At 41.5% G+C, this 15,034-nt stretch overlaps 1 protein-coding gene across 1 annotated transcript in view; it reads right to left on the bottom strand.

Annotated features, from left to right (window-relative positions):
* The window catches only part of LOC115024156 (testican-2), a 37,998-nt gene that overhangs the window by 16,578 nt on the left and 6,386 nt on the right, over window positions 1–15,034 (bottom strand). Inside the window, exons 2-3 of the mRNA XM_029455483.1 lie at window positions 3,891–3,899; window positions 2,546–2,591 (exon numbers count right to left, since the gene is read on the bottom strand). Coding sequence (XP_029311343.1) covers window positions 2,546–2,591; window positions 3,891–3,899 — 55 coding nt within the window. The remainder of the gene's footprint in view (window positions 1–2,545; window positions 2,592–3,890; window positions 3,900–15,034) is intronic.

Below are 15,034 nucleotides of genomic sequence, written 5' to 3'. Positions count from 1 at the left end.
CCCTTCAATTTTAATTGGTGGCCGCTGTGGTAAAGAAGCCTGCAGCTTTTATTCAACTCCAATGGAGCTTTGAAAATATTTACTTATAATTAGAGAGGATGCAACACCTAATTCTTTTTATCACACATTATGTCTGAATAATCTCCTGATATTGTTGCACAAATGGAACCATTATCACGGTCCAAAATGTTCTCAAGGCATAAGAAAAGTTTAATTTATCTGCTAAAAGAAGGATGTCAAGGCAGACACTCTGTTAGCTCAGAGCAGTAGGCACCTTAATGTTTTTGAAGTGGGCCTCAAACTCTCTGCAGAGCCGAGCTGACGTCTCAATCGGCTCACTTATAAAAGCACCGGAGGTGTCTGAAGTCTCCCATTAGGTCTTTTGTTCTATCCAGGGCTTGCAGGTACACATTGTCAGAGTTTCTTCTGTCTTGTTACATTTACAATAAAGAGGACCCTGATCAATTAACTCTGCAGAATTAGTCCCAGTGGGAGTTGTGACGGGGATAAAATCAATGGTATTCAAATGAACATCGCCCACACTCCAGCAAGTGAGGCGTTTTCTTGAGACTACATTAGTTATTCCCCCTGTTGTGAGAACAGATGAGTGGGATAACGTCTGGAGCTGTGTCTTCTCACATCTTTCTCTTTTGAGGCAAGTCTTCAAAGTCTTTTAAGTGAGGCAGTGTGGGTGTGGTGCTACGGCCGACCTCCCACACTCACCTTGCAGCAGCAACACACTGCTAACCCTAAGGCCCTGCTACATTGGCTAACATGTGCATGAATAACGGGTATTAATCGTATCTTTAAAACCTGAGCTGTGAGATGATTCATACTTCATTACCCCCTGCCATAGAGGGGTTAGCGCGTGACTAGCTTATTCCGCAGTTCAGTTGCACAGCTGCATGATTAGTCCAGTGTGCAAAGGTTCAGCTGAACTGCAGCCAAATATTTAAATTTAAATATATATATATTATGTAATATATATAATAATAAAAATCAATATCTATACATATACAGGCTACTTGCATGTATGATCAAATATAGGTCATATTGTGAACAAAATGCTGAATACATTCTGACACCTCATCATTTACTCATCAGCTGTTTGCCTCCATTGGACTTCTAATATTCTTTTTAAACATATATATTTACAACTATTATTTATAGCTACAGGTGATTTAATAACGATACACTTGTATTTATCCATTATTGGATTTAAATGAATTAACAGGTGCAGAATTTTCCCCAGATAATAAAATACATAATTTTACATCAGCAGTCATTTTAAAAATCGTGGTTTTGGCCACCTGATGGATGTCCAGTATTCACTCTGCTTTTAGCGCTGTTTCGCTTTACTCTACCTATTTAGCTTCTAAATTCTTCACAATACTCACCAGCTAGTCGTGTACTTTGACTGTCTGCTGTTTGCTGCTGTTCTGGTAGCATGCAGTGAGTTTTAAGAGCTTTTTCTCTGAAAGCAGCGCTGATGAGAGCAGTGAGTGTTCAAAGCAGCGGGCTGTAATAGCAAAACAATGAGCTAAGAAAACGCTCTGTAGAGCTGAGGGAAATTGCAAAGTTGTGTGACACTTATGCCAGGGTCTATTACTAGAAGCGACCTCCTTCACATACAAGTAGATACTGTTAATATAAAAATATAGATTTTCTTTAGACTTCAGTTAAAGCACGTTACCTCAGGTACAATGTCCTCTAGTGGCAGTTCTCAAGCTTTCTACAGCGACTGTGTTCAAACCACAGCTGGGCAGTCAGGTTTCACACCATCAACAGCTTTCTGGGAAACTATACATTTCCTACAACCAGCATCCAGCACATTGTCCCCTAGAAAGTCACACTGTTAAATGTTTCAAATGCTGCTCTCAATACTAGGATTTTTCTTTTTATCACAACATTTGGAAGATTTAAAAATGTTTGCCCTCTGTTATTGCTTTTGTGATATAATTTTTAATTTCAGTTAATTTTACTTCACATAGCCTCCATTCCTCCTCCACAGCTGATTTTCAGTGCGATTTTTTTCCCCGACTAGAAACAGACCACATGGAGGTAAATGGAGCCTGGTGGGAGTTCGGAGTTGAGCCCTCAGCAACAAAGGCAATTATAGCTGGCTTTTAAAACTAATGGATCCGACCGAAGGCTCAAACCTGAATCACAACTGTGTTCCTACCCTCCACGAGCCGCGACACTCCAGACCGGCACTCACCACACGCTGGATGACCTTAGACTACTGCTGCAATTAAGAAAAGCTGGCGTTTCGATAATGTGCACCGCACTAATTCATTGTCTAGAGCAGATGTATAAAGGCGAACAGCACTTAGCAGTGATTATGCCGGTAGAATCTGAAATACAGCATGTTTTTTTTCTTCGCGGTAGAACTGTCCATTTAAGTAAATCCATTTAAATATTAAAAGTCTTTACAAACCGTCTCTGCATATATTACAGCATCATAAACTCTGCTGTAGGTGGAATAACACAGATATCCTCATCATGTGTGCATAGAAAATATTCTCAGATATAAAATCAGACTTACTTTCATCAGAGCCAATGTTCTCCTCCATGTTTTTGATGTAGTCATCCTGGAAAGAAAATATATTTTCATTAATGGATTTTATTATTCATTTTCAGAAACATAATGGAGGAAATGTGCCCTCGCACTCATGCTTAATGAGAATTCAGAAGAGTATAAATAATGAAGGAAGATTTAGAATTATCATAACAATCATTTCAACCCAAGGTTAAAGTTACATTTTGTCAATTTATGTCACCGTTTTTATTCACCACCTATTCAGTTCGCTTGATTTCTAGAAAACCAGGCTAGCTGTTTTCACCTGTTTCCAGTCTTTGTGCTAAGCTAAGCTAAGCAGCTGCTAGCTCTGGCATGAGAGTGGTATTGATCTCAGGAAAGAAAGTGAGTAGGCATATTTCCCAAAGTGTTAAACTGTTGTGTTATAATTATTGCGGTTGTTGTTGTTGTTGATGTAGCCTCTAACATTAAGTGAACTGCACAAGGCAAGACTGAGAGCTTAAATATATCTCATATAAAGGCTGAGACTATCTTAGCTCCTGCACTGTTGCAGAGGGAATATTTGCTAACTAACTCTGGTTTTTAGATTGCGTCCCTGGCGGGGTTGCGCTGGAACGATAATAAAAATTCTGCGTCCCCCTGCTGTATCCATTCTGACCCATTTCTCTCAGTGTCAGGACAGAGGATCAACTATAAAGCGGTTACTACTCGGCACGAGGCCCAGAGAAGACCCTGAGGATCAGGTCTGTTCAGTTTAGCTCGGTCTTATTCTGCTCAGGGGACGCGAAGACTGAGCTCTCAAGTCAAGCTGAACAAGTATAGCCGAAGGCATCTTAAATACTGTGCACAGGGTGAGGAGTTAAAGGGATAGTTATTGTGTTTATATTGAAGTGAATTGACCGTTTTGAGTCTAACAAGAAGAATACATTTCGATTTATGAACCATACTGCATATTCTTTTAATATAAATATACTTTACTTTATATTTTCTAGGAAGATTTCATTTGCATTTGGCTGTAATTGTAGATGTCATTTATAACCTCCGCTAAGGAGGTTGTGTTTGGCTGCAATTCTGGAGCGGATCCGAAACACAGGGCGGATACATGCATTATTTTTTGACCTATGGAAACGGCCTTGGTGGAGGTTTGTGCCCTCTGAGTGCCCTTCTAGTGTTTTACATGTTATTATTCCTAATGTCCTTTGTAGTCAAAGACACATTTCTAGATAATGACTTATTATATGTATTTTTTGTGCTTTAGCCAAGATGATCTCTTACTGGTGTAAACGCCGAGAGTTCAGCTAAAAAGAGACGTCAAAAGAAAGACAGACCATTGTACAAAAGAGACACTAACCTCGACTTCCTGTGGCAGCAGCAGGGGAGAAAGAAAGAGAGAGCCATTGTTAGTGATAAAAAAGTTCTCATTTTGCTTCCATTCAACATGTAAACAGTGGGTTGGTTTATTACAGTTATGGCAGCAGTTAAACTGTCAGCCCTTAATGCACACTGATTGCAAATACATGCCTTAGTCTCGCTCCTCTCGGGGGACAACATAAGACATTCACAGAGGATTATGAGCGCCTATTAAGCGAGGATGATCTGCTGCCACTTCTATGAGCTGGCAGTCGTCCCGATCGCTAAGGGCCCATTCTGTGGCTGTGTTTACAAGCAACTGCCAAACGCCAGCCCCCTGCCAGCTCAGAAGTTGTGGATAAGCTATGACATAGTGCATAGGCCTTGGAAAAATACAGGCAAATTGTTGGGAATCTTCAAAGTCAATGGGCAGATGTGATTTAGATGTTTTTTATGGTTGCACCAGGCACACGGACCACATTTACTAAGCGTACCATTGACAACAGGGACAGATATAGCTCCTGTAAAGTATAACCTTGAGTTAACAGGGGAGTGACTGCTTTTCTTTCATTCCGTTTCACCGTCTTGGCTTTGGTCCAAGGGCATTACACATCAATACCCACCGCAGCCTCTGCCTGTGTGTTTCATCATTCAACTGTGTGTTGGAGAGAAATATAGCGCTCCATGGTTTATTTCAGCAACTCAACCCAGTAAATAAACCTAATTCTTGTACACACACACGCACACAGCCATACCTGTCTACTTAATATATCACAATGAACAATTTACAGGCCGCACAAGGCGAACCAAAAATGCCAGAGAAAGGATTTAAAAGGCAAAAGCAAGAATTCATCGTCGAGCCGCAGCAGAACTCGAGATTTCACCTCGGAGTCTGTTTCTTAGAGGTAAGTGTTTATTCTGTAGCAGTGAAGATATCCAGGTGTTACATATACGAGAGGCAGTATCTCTGTTTGTTATCTTCCAAATCTGCTGGATTTCTGTGACATGAGAAGAAGAAAAATGAACTTTAAATATGACATTTGAAATGTAAACACTGCCAAATAAAATGACTTCTTCTTTCTTCACTGCATGGCATTTTTAAGGTTATACCTGTAACACTGAACTCACAGATTGACACCGCAGTATGAAGAAAGCCAAAATAATTGCTAAGCCCTTATATCAGCCGCAGAATCTGCTTTGGTAAATACTGGAAAAAATCATAAAATCATAAAATCCCACAAAACGACCGCCCTGATTATCAATGATACAACTGCAGCTTGTCACGCATCGCAATGTAACGATTACTTAATTAATTATTCGCACAGTGCTTCTGCAATTACCCAGCTCACAGCGCTGCAGGGGCCAGTGGGAGTCCTACAGCGTGTCCTAAAGGCTGGAGTGCTTATCTTCTCCCAGCAGCAGTGTGACAGCAAGGACACCAGGCTGAGGCTGCACTTAGTCCTTCACCAAGGTTGAGAGCTAATGCTGTCCCACTGAATCCCAGGCAGGCTGCTGCTACAGTTCACATCAAGCCCAGACAAGAGGGAGGGACGGATCAGGGAGCAAAGAGGTATGGCATTCATGGTGGAGGTCCCCTGAGTTATGTGATTCATATCACACACATCACCTCTTCTGCCATTTGTCAACAAGGCTGTATCGCAGCCGGTGTAAAACAGAGCTGGGAGGCTAATAGAGCTTGACTATCCAGATGCTGCGCCTGCTCCTCCTGGACTGCTTGCTGGTATTAGGCTGACAGCGTTTGGCCACAAGCCTGACTGCACTCCTCCGAGTTAACGTCTATTTCACCTCGACCGAGCCCCGTCTGCTGGTGACATAAATACCCCCGATAACCCTGAACCACCCAACCCCAACGTCTCCCACTTGCACACACCCGTCCTGAGCACTGACACCAAAATGTTCATACACATCCCAGCTCTGCATGACAGCCGCAGGGGTAAGTTGACTCTTAAACCATTTAACTGCATGTCTGTGTCGTGTTGTGCAAGGAAATTGCTCTGCAGTTGAAGTGAGCTAGCGAGGGACGCTCCAATCCAATATTCAGTATTGGATTGATACTAGCAAAAACACTGGATCGGATACCAGAAAAACATAAAACACTAGGGATGTCAAGGTGGCCTAGACAGGCAAGAAAGTCGAGAGGACAATTCTGCAAAACAATGGATTACACGTCAACGTTTAAAGAAATTGGAGCCTTCTACAATATCTGGGAATGGCATCTACGGTATGGCTAAAGTTAGGGGAAGATTCTGGTTATGGCAAATAAACTATGTTTTGGGTATGGTGTGGTTAGGCAACTAAAACACTTGGTTAAGGGTTTATGGGGTTATAGGGTTATAGGGTTCACAATTCCTATGGATACTGAGCTGGGTAGATATGTATATCACATGACCTCAAATGTATGAAATATGAACATTTTCATGGACAGCATCAGTGTTGGATGCTTCAAGTCTTATGGTTTTCTACTCAGCTTTTTGCTTTCAAGTCTCAAATCAAGTCCAGTCTTTAGGTATTAAAGTCTCAAGTAAGTCGAGTCTGACAGCCGAAGACTCCAAGTCGACTCCTTGCTACAAACCCTTGATACATGCTGCCAATGTTTGGATCTCGAAACATGTTTCTGATATCTTTACTTTGTTTCCATGGCACTCCAGGCTGTCATATTACAAATGTAAGTATCATAGAATATAATGCTTCAGCAAATTATAGCTGATAAACATCTTAGTAGAAGAAGAAAGAACGAGTACTGGATTAGCATTAGTATTATCAGATACTCCGTGTTGTGTAATCGGTATCTAAAAAAGTGCTGATGAGCCATCTGTAGTGTTCACACATCCACCGCTGAACCGTTGGAGGTCAAGTTCAATTCAAAGACGACGCCGTGCATGTTCGACAGCTCTAACCCAGAATGTAAACTAGGGAGTATCCATCTAAGAAGAAAAAAACTAAAACAAAACAAGCAGAAATGTCGAAGAGAAGCTTGTTGGCTTCCGAGTGTTGGAGCTGAGAGCTGCCGGAGCACAACCTCACTTCAGCTTGCCGGAGAAATGCTCGCAGAGTAACAGACATGTCACTGTGAAAATCTGCATCTCCTCGCCCTGCTGCAATGATCCATCACGTGCATGCAGCCCGCTCGCTCTGTCACCGCAGCTCATCTGTCCCTGTAATGTGACAGGATCTGTACAGTCTGGGTTTCTAGAGGACACATACATACACAAATCCAACCCTCAACCTCAGCTCACACACCTCACGTCTGCTGTAAAGAGAGGGCTGGAAATGGAGGAAACATTTGAAATAATACCAAGGTGGTAACACCTACACACACACACACACACACACACACACACACACACACACACACACACACACACACACACATATTGTACATCAGATAACGATCAGAGTAATCTCATCTACAGCTGATATGATGATAAGATCCTGTTTGATCACAGAACATCATATTTCCTAATCTAATTCAGATCATATGTTTTATGGATTGGTTCTTTATCTACGGATTATGTATCCAAACAGCCTATTCCAATGAAAAGGTTAGGATTAGAGGATTTCTGGAGGAGAGTTTTTATACACAAAGATTGATGCCACTCTCTGTACAGTAAATATGAAGCCATAAGCTGCCGATTAGCTGGAACCATAAGTCAACTAATCGATTAGTTGACAGAAAAATAATCGCCAACTATGTTGATCATCTATTAATCATTAAAGTAATTTTTCATGCAAAAATGGCTAATGCTGTTTTTAGCCTCTCAAATATGGATATTTCCTGGTTTTCTAGGTTTTATATTATATTAAAGTGACTATCTTTGGGTTTTGGACTGACAAAATAAGACATCATGTCTGGACTTGAGTCCAATAAAACAAAACAAGTTATTTAAAGAAATTAGAAAATTGGCTTCCAAACTTTTACGGACTTTTTGACTGCTCTATCTCTTAAACCAATGCAACCAAATTTAGATGACAAGTGCACATATCAACCATGTGATATTGCAAAATGTATTAAAAATCTAAAAATCATGGCTGCCAACAGCTTTGTCAACAGTCTCAACAGCAAACAAAATGTTGATGCATCTTCAAAACCCAAGATTGCTGAACTCACACACACATTTAAAGAGTTTTAGTTCAGAAAATCTACTTAACAGATGAAATCCCTCTTTCTCAGGGCAATAACCTGCACGCTCCATCCTCCGCAATATTCCTTATTGATATTCTGAGGACAATATCTGCAGTCAAGACATCACTTACGCAGCAGGATATGAGATAGAGGTTAAATGATGATCTGGACATTTTGCATTTCCTCCAGTTGTCATTTATCTGGCTTCATGAAGTCATTTTCTCTGGCAGCGACTGGATAAACACAGGCTGATGGATGGACTGGTGATCCGGGTCATGTCTGTAATGAATGAAGACCTCCGAGAGGCTTTCCTCAGATGATTGCTCGGCTCTGGGCACGGGCTGTATCATCTTATGGGATCACCGAGGTGTGTCTGCCTCTCTGACTGGCAGGACATTGTCAGCTCATCATTCCCCCGGCCGGTCACTTGCACAGTAATGTGCTTTGCCTGATTAATGTAGCCAAATTAGCTACATCTCCCTAACTACTATAAATTGCTGCTAAAGGGCACACATGCGGAGGCTGTTGTGAATCTACATCCCCCTCTCCATGTCTCTGTAGTTACCAAGGAGCGGCGGGAGTGCATGTTGCCTTTACCGTGTCATTATGGTGCTCCGATTCAACGTGCCGGGGCCTGAGATGTGGAGGCAATGTCTTGCTCTGTTTGTACCCTGCCGTTTTTGAAAACGGCGGAGAAATGGGAGAGACACTAATGGTGCAGACCCACCGCAGATTGAACCACTTAGAAATGCATTAGAGTGTTCCAAAATGACGCTGTGTGTCTTTCGGCCTGAACCCACTGGCTTTAGAGTGGCAAAACAATGCATTTACACTTGAATGTGAAGCAGAAATTAAGCAGAAACAGCTGTAAGGACATATTTTCCACATCTTCTTTGATTCCACACACCAAACGTATGTGCTTCCTACGTCTGTTACTCCTCGGTTTACTCTTATTGAACCGTGACAGGTCTGAAATTTCTACACCGTATTCGCTCTGACAGACGTTGACATGATCCACGATCGTATTACAGACTGTTTAAGGTGATTACATGCTGTGTGTAGATGACAGAAGCATGAGATTTTTCATCACTCTCTAGAGATGAAATAAGAAACCCACAGAGAAAAATTGGGGGTGTCTCGATTGCTACAAAACACTGGAGCATTACGGGATTAAGTCGCAGCCCAGCAACACAGAGCTGGATCAAATTGATCATCTGAGCGAGAGTGCTCGGGGCTCCTGCAGGCGAAGGACACATGTTGTTTCACAAGGTAAGACGCCTGCCTGCAATGCAGTACAGTACGGAGCACATTCTGCAGCCATCTCTGCACACTTGAAGGGCACGTCTCTCTGCCCGAGCCACGGAGAAACCAACTGTCAAGCGTGCATCCATCTGAAACATTTGCGCTGAAATGCAGAAATGATCAGGCTGACTGGGGAGTTTGGCTCTTGCCTAAGAATGCAAATGATTTCACTAGCTGGCAATGACACTTTCTATCAAGTCACAGGCTGGTTTATGTGCAGTTAACATAAAAGAGTCTCAACCTTAAACAAGAATCTGAACACATTAAAACCTACTGATGAGAAAGCTTTTCTTCTAAGCTGCTGCCTTCAGCTAATAAAACCACATTTCCAAAAATTGCATCACAGAAATGAACCTTTTCTGTTCTCAGGAGCCCGTTAGCAGTGGTCTCCAAATTCACTGATGAAGTGACACGTCAAACAGTGGCCGGGCTCGCTTTGCTGTAGCAGACTCCACAGTTGAATCAAGGAGAGAGATGCAGTAATTGGAGAGGAGGAGGAAGGCGCGGATGTAGAAAAATGGATTCTGCTGAACTCCACTGCTGAGCCAAGCAGAACCCTGGAACGGCTGAGTCTTTGCAGCATCTTATCGCTCCCCCCCCCCCCCCCTCCACCCCCCACCCCTTTCCATTTGCAAAACAAAGAAGCAGAAAGAGAAGAGGCGAACCTTCAGGTTGAGCTCCACTTAGATGCCCCAGGGAGCTTGCAGCTTATGTAGGGTCGCCTTTACAGTGCTGAGCCATGCTGCTTCTGCATACAATATTAGCAGGAAAAAAAACATAATAAGACAAGCTGAAGCATGTGGCTGCTCAGAAATAAAATGCCAGCGTGCTATTTTCACTTTTTAGTCGCTAGACTCATCAGTATTGATCTGCAAACACAAAGGTTATCAGCATACATAAATAAATTAATGACCTTAAATCTTGTTTGGTGTTGGGATCTAAGAAAATAAATCCCACTTCAATAGACTCTGACAAACTGACTGTTTCCCCGGGGAGAAAAACAAGCCGTGAAAGTTTTACTACTTAAATTACAGAGGCCATTTTTTCTGTTGTTATTTTCTGTGGATGTAGCTAGGTGGCTAGCTAGCTACGACGGATGATAACATCCACATTCTTTATCCCGCCTATAAAGCTCTGTTTGGTCAATTGTTAGTGTCAGTGGGCACAACACCAGAAGAAGGAACAGTGTGTGTTAGCCTCTGGAAGAAGAACACTGCCATAAAATCCTCACCAGCGCACTAAATGTGTATTAATAGACCACTGAAAGTAGTCCCCAAGAAATGCTGTTTTTACTCCTGCTTGAGTAAGATTTGCTATAAACTACAGTAGCCTACCCAGCTATCTTGGAAAATGAATGAAACTATAAAGATTTATGTCTTCAGTATGTCTTCTAGTGCCACAGAAAGTAGGAAAGTCGGTAAGTATTAAGAGACACATTGTTGATTTTGGCCTTTTCTTGGTTTTTGTTGACAAAAATACAAAATAACGGCAGTCATTTATTTTACCTGATCTGAAGATTGTTGTTGTACTTTGCAGCTTTGTAACCATTTGAGCGTGCTGTAGTGCATTGTCGGAAAGTGTGTTCAGCAAATCTCCAAAACTTATCATTACAATATAATTTTACCATCATCTATCTGTGCTTGCGATTATTATTGTATTTGCTGTTTCCAAAGTTTCTACGCCTGCTGTTTGAATTAATTAGACTCCGATGCCTTGTCCATTGAAGCTACAGAGCTCTTTTACAACTGTCAGACACATGAGTTTAGAGACCAGCAGCATGGTTAAGAGAAGATAATGATGATAACCAGCACAGTTGAAATGCCGCAGGGATCTGCATGAGACAGCTCACAGGGGTAGCTAAGTTAAATATGCTAGCTGGCTGATTACATTTAATTCCCCCCGTCTGCCATGGCAATGAGAACAAATTGGGTTGTTGTGGCTGCTGATAATGCTAATCTCCCGCAGTGGCAGCGGGATATTACAGTAAAACCGGGAGCCACATTGAGATGTCACGTTATGGCTTTAGGGAGGACTACATCACACGTAAATGAGATTCTGTGGGGTTTTTCAACTGAGAAAAAAAAGCTATTAGCGCTTTAGCTCTGCGCCATATCCCTGATATATGATTTGCTTGATTAAGGTCATTTCAATATGACTTTGTAGTGCGTATCCATTACTCTGCCAACTCGACAAATTAACAGTCTCTGTTTCACTCTCTGACACACACACACACACACACACACACACACACACACACACACACACACACACACACACACACACAAACAAATACATCCACCACATGCCACACATACTAAATGTAGCTTGAACGGACAGGATCCCTTCCAAGCATGTCCTTGACACCTCCCTCTTGCTCTGTCAGTTAATAAAGAGAGGAGGCTCAGCTCTTGCCGCTCCTTCATATGCAGTTCTGGGACAGTCAAGCCAGAGACGAAAAAGCTGTCTCGTCGAACGTTAAAATCAAACATATAGAAGGACAGTAGAAGAGGCTGATTCGCCTCAGGCTAGATTATGTCCTCAACGTTTTTTTAGCTGCCCGGCCTAATTGTACGGTACTTGCCCTGTTGTTTGAACAGTGAGTGATTTGTAGCCTAAAGCAAAGAATCTATCAATGCCATGTTGAACCTGAGCACTTTGCATTATTACACATATTGTTACTGGACATTATGGCTGTGTTTGCTTAAAACCATGTCTTTAGCAGAGCTTGGTCCAAAACAACTCATAATGGTGGCACCTCAAACACACATCTATCAAAAACATAAAAACACCCGAGGCAGATCTGAATATATTCAGGATAGCCTAAATATATTTCTACCTGGCAAATTTATGCACATATATGTTTGCAGGGTTTGTTTTCTTCAGGTTTAATAATTTCCACTCAAATAACAGAGAGTGATTTCAGCTGGTGAAGCCTGTTCTGAACTGTTTACCCAGTGAAGGGTAAACTGAGCTTTCTGCCTTGTGTCTGTGAGCAATAACAATAAAGGTCATTGCAGATGAACAGATAGAGATGTCACTGTCAAGGGGCAGATGATTTTCCACGTGACAATAAATACAGATGGGTGTCTGTAATGATATATATATATATATATATATATTATATTGTATTTTCTATGTTTAAATTTCTAAGAGCCAGTTTTAGTTCATATAAATCTTACCAAGAATGTCAAGAAAGATCAATTATCTCTTTCAAAACCTAAAATTATCTGAATAACTTAAGTCCACCAGCTCACATCAAATATTTTACAAATAGCCTATAAAGATGTGTTTTATTAATATAAACATTCAACTTAGTTATTATCTTTTTGGGCCACACTTTATATTTTAATTCCTCTTTATGCTTTTTAGCCAGGCTAGGGTTGGTTTGGTCCAGGCTGAAAATATCTCAAAAACTATTTGATTGATTGCCATGAATTTTGTTACAGACATTCATGGTGCCCAGAGGATGAAGTCTGTTTACGTTGATAATCCTCTGACTTTTCCTCTGGACGCCACCATGAGGACTAAATTTGTGTTTTTATAGTGAAGTGTCCAGCACTTCACATTCATGTCCTCCGCAGGACACATTGTAATTACTTTAGCAATCCCTCAGCTGTACTTTGTGTTTAGTGCTAATAAGCAAACGTTAGCATGCTAACTAAGATGATGAACTTGATCAACTAAATCAGGCAGACAAGGTCATTTGTGGTTTTTTTTCAATTGTCCATCTGGATGAATTGAGAGGCAGTGAAGTTGAAGACAACATGTGGTTAAGCTTCAACGTTAGCTCACTTTCAACGTCGCCCTCGGCAAGCTGCACGACGTATCTGAACAAACTGTAGCCTAAACTACTTTCTAATTTTAAGGTTTAACATTAAGCAACTGACTAGCTGTTAGCTAACATCCTTTTTACCCTGTGTTGTTAGAGGACGCAGAGCAAGCTGTTCTTTCTTTAAAATTGTAGGCTTCAACAAAAAATGCAGTGCCTCATGTTTTCATCCTGCCAAAAGTGCACTGGCTGCATTAGTCTCTTACCTTAAATTATACATTAAAATATACACAACTGTTAACGTCTAGATTTTTTGTTTCTTGTCTAATGTTACAATTGTGTAGCCTATTCATGTACCCCAGGAAGCCTAGCAACCACACTGACAGAAGCAAAATGCGATCCAGTAAACAATAAAAACCAAACGCTCTGTAAGTTTCCACTATCGACTCAACCTAAGCGATGATATTCTGTTTGTTTGCTTAAGAGCTGGATCATTGATTGAGTATGGGTGTGCCACCATTACTGCCATGAATGAAGACAGACTGAGAAGCAGAGTGGCAGCATTTATCGTTTTTGCCTGCAGCAAGGCATAGAGGAGCTTCACCAGTACAGAGACAACTCTCAGGCAGATGCCACTATAAATAATGCATGAACAATAGAGCCAGAAGAAGAACCTTGGAACAGCTAATTATTCAGCCCGACATTTCAGCAACTCACTGAGAAGTTAACGGCTGAAAAATGATGGAATTCAGGTCGTCATTGCTACTGGAGTGGTAGGTGCAGCCAGGCTTCATTATGAAACACATTAAACTACATGTGCTACCCTATCCCAACAAGTGGCTTCCTTATACTCTGTCATAGAAGAAGGAAAGGGATTTTGTGTCTTTGGACAAGCTGTGGAACACGCTTATGAAAAAGCTTTCCTGCTGTTCAAGGCAGCCGTTGAGCTCCTCTCAGTGTTTCTTCCAGCGAGTGAAGCTTTTCCACAGGAGCAACAACACAAAACAGCCTCTCCACTCAATTAGGAATCACCCACGCTTGTGTTGGGAAACCAACAGGATCTCCTTTCTTCTCTGTTTCCACTGTTAATCGTATCTGAGCAGTCCAAACACTCGCAGCAACTACCCCCCCCCCCTACCACACACACACACACACACACCCCTAAACATGCAACCCTAGTTAAAGACATGCATGGTAATGCGAAGAGGACAATAAAGTGTCTCTTTGCACCACTTCTGCCATTTTGATCTCATTAGTGTGCAGTAGATTCACACAGCAGAGGAAATACAGATAGCTATTAGCTCATTTAACTGTTATGGTTTCTCACATCTTAATGTTCAACCCCCACATTGCCATTCACTTTTAATTGGAAATAGGCCTAATTATCATATTTTCTACCATTGCATGCAGTCCTCTTGCTCTAATTTGTCACATCCGTAATTACACTGGTTGTTAGTACTGGAGCATAAATCCTGTGGGAGGCTAATAAATGACTGAGGTTGATGACAGGAGCAGAAAAAGCCACAGCTGGCAGCGTGTCTTTGAGCTAAGTAAAAGAGCTCAGTGTCACTTAGGATGCAGGAGAATAATGTTTAGCAGAAAAACAGTGTGACCCTGGTCTTGCATTTTCCTAAGAGCTCTCACAGAGGAGCTGCGTTGATGTAGGATCAGCGACTGGGTCATAGCCATTTTCTCAGTCACGGCAGCATGGATAAATAATGACTCTGATCCATAGTTGGTTGAAGCATCAAGTTGCTTATTAGAGCTTAATTAGTTCTTCCAACCTGCTTGCTGTCCTACCGTATATGCGTTGCCATTAAGTGCATATGTGTCTGAAGTGTGCTGAAATGATTAACAGAAAATGAATAGTTAATATATAGTATATAACTATATATATATATATATCTATTAATATATAATAGTTTTCTGT

The sequence above is a fragment of the Cottoperca gobio genome, chromosome 19 (assembly GCF_900634415.1).
Source record: "Cottoperca gobio chromosome 19, fCotGob3.1, whole genome shotgun sequence".
Taxonomy (NCBI): Eukaryota; Metazoa; Chordata; class Actinopteri; order Perciformes; family Bovichtidae; genus Cottoperca; species Cottoperca gobio.
This window is presented reverse-complemented; position numbering and strand designations above follow the sequence as displayed.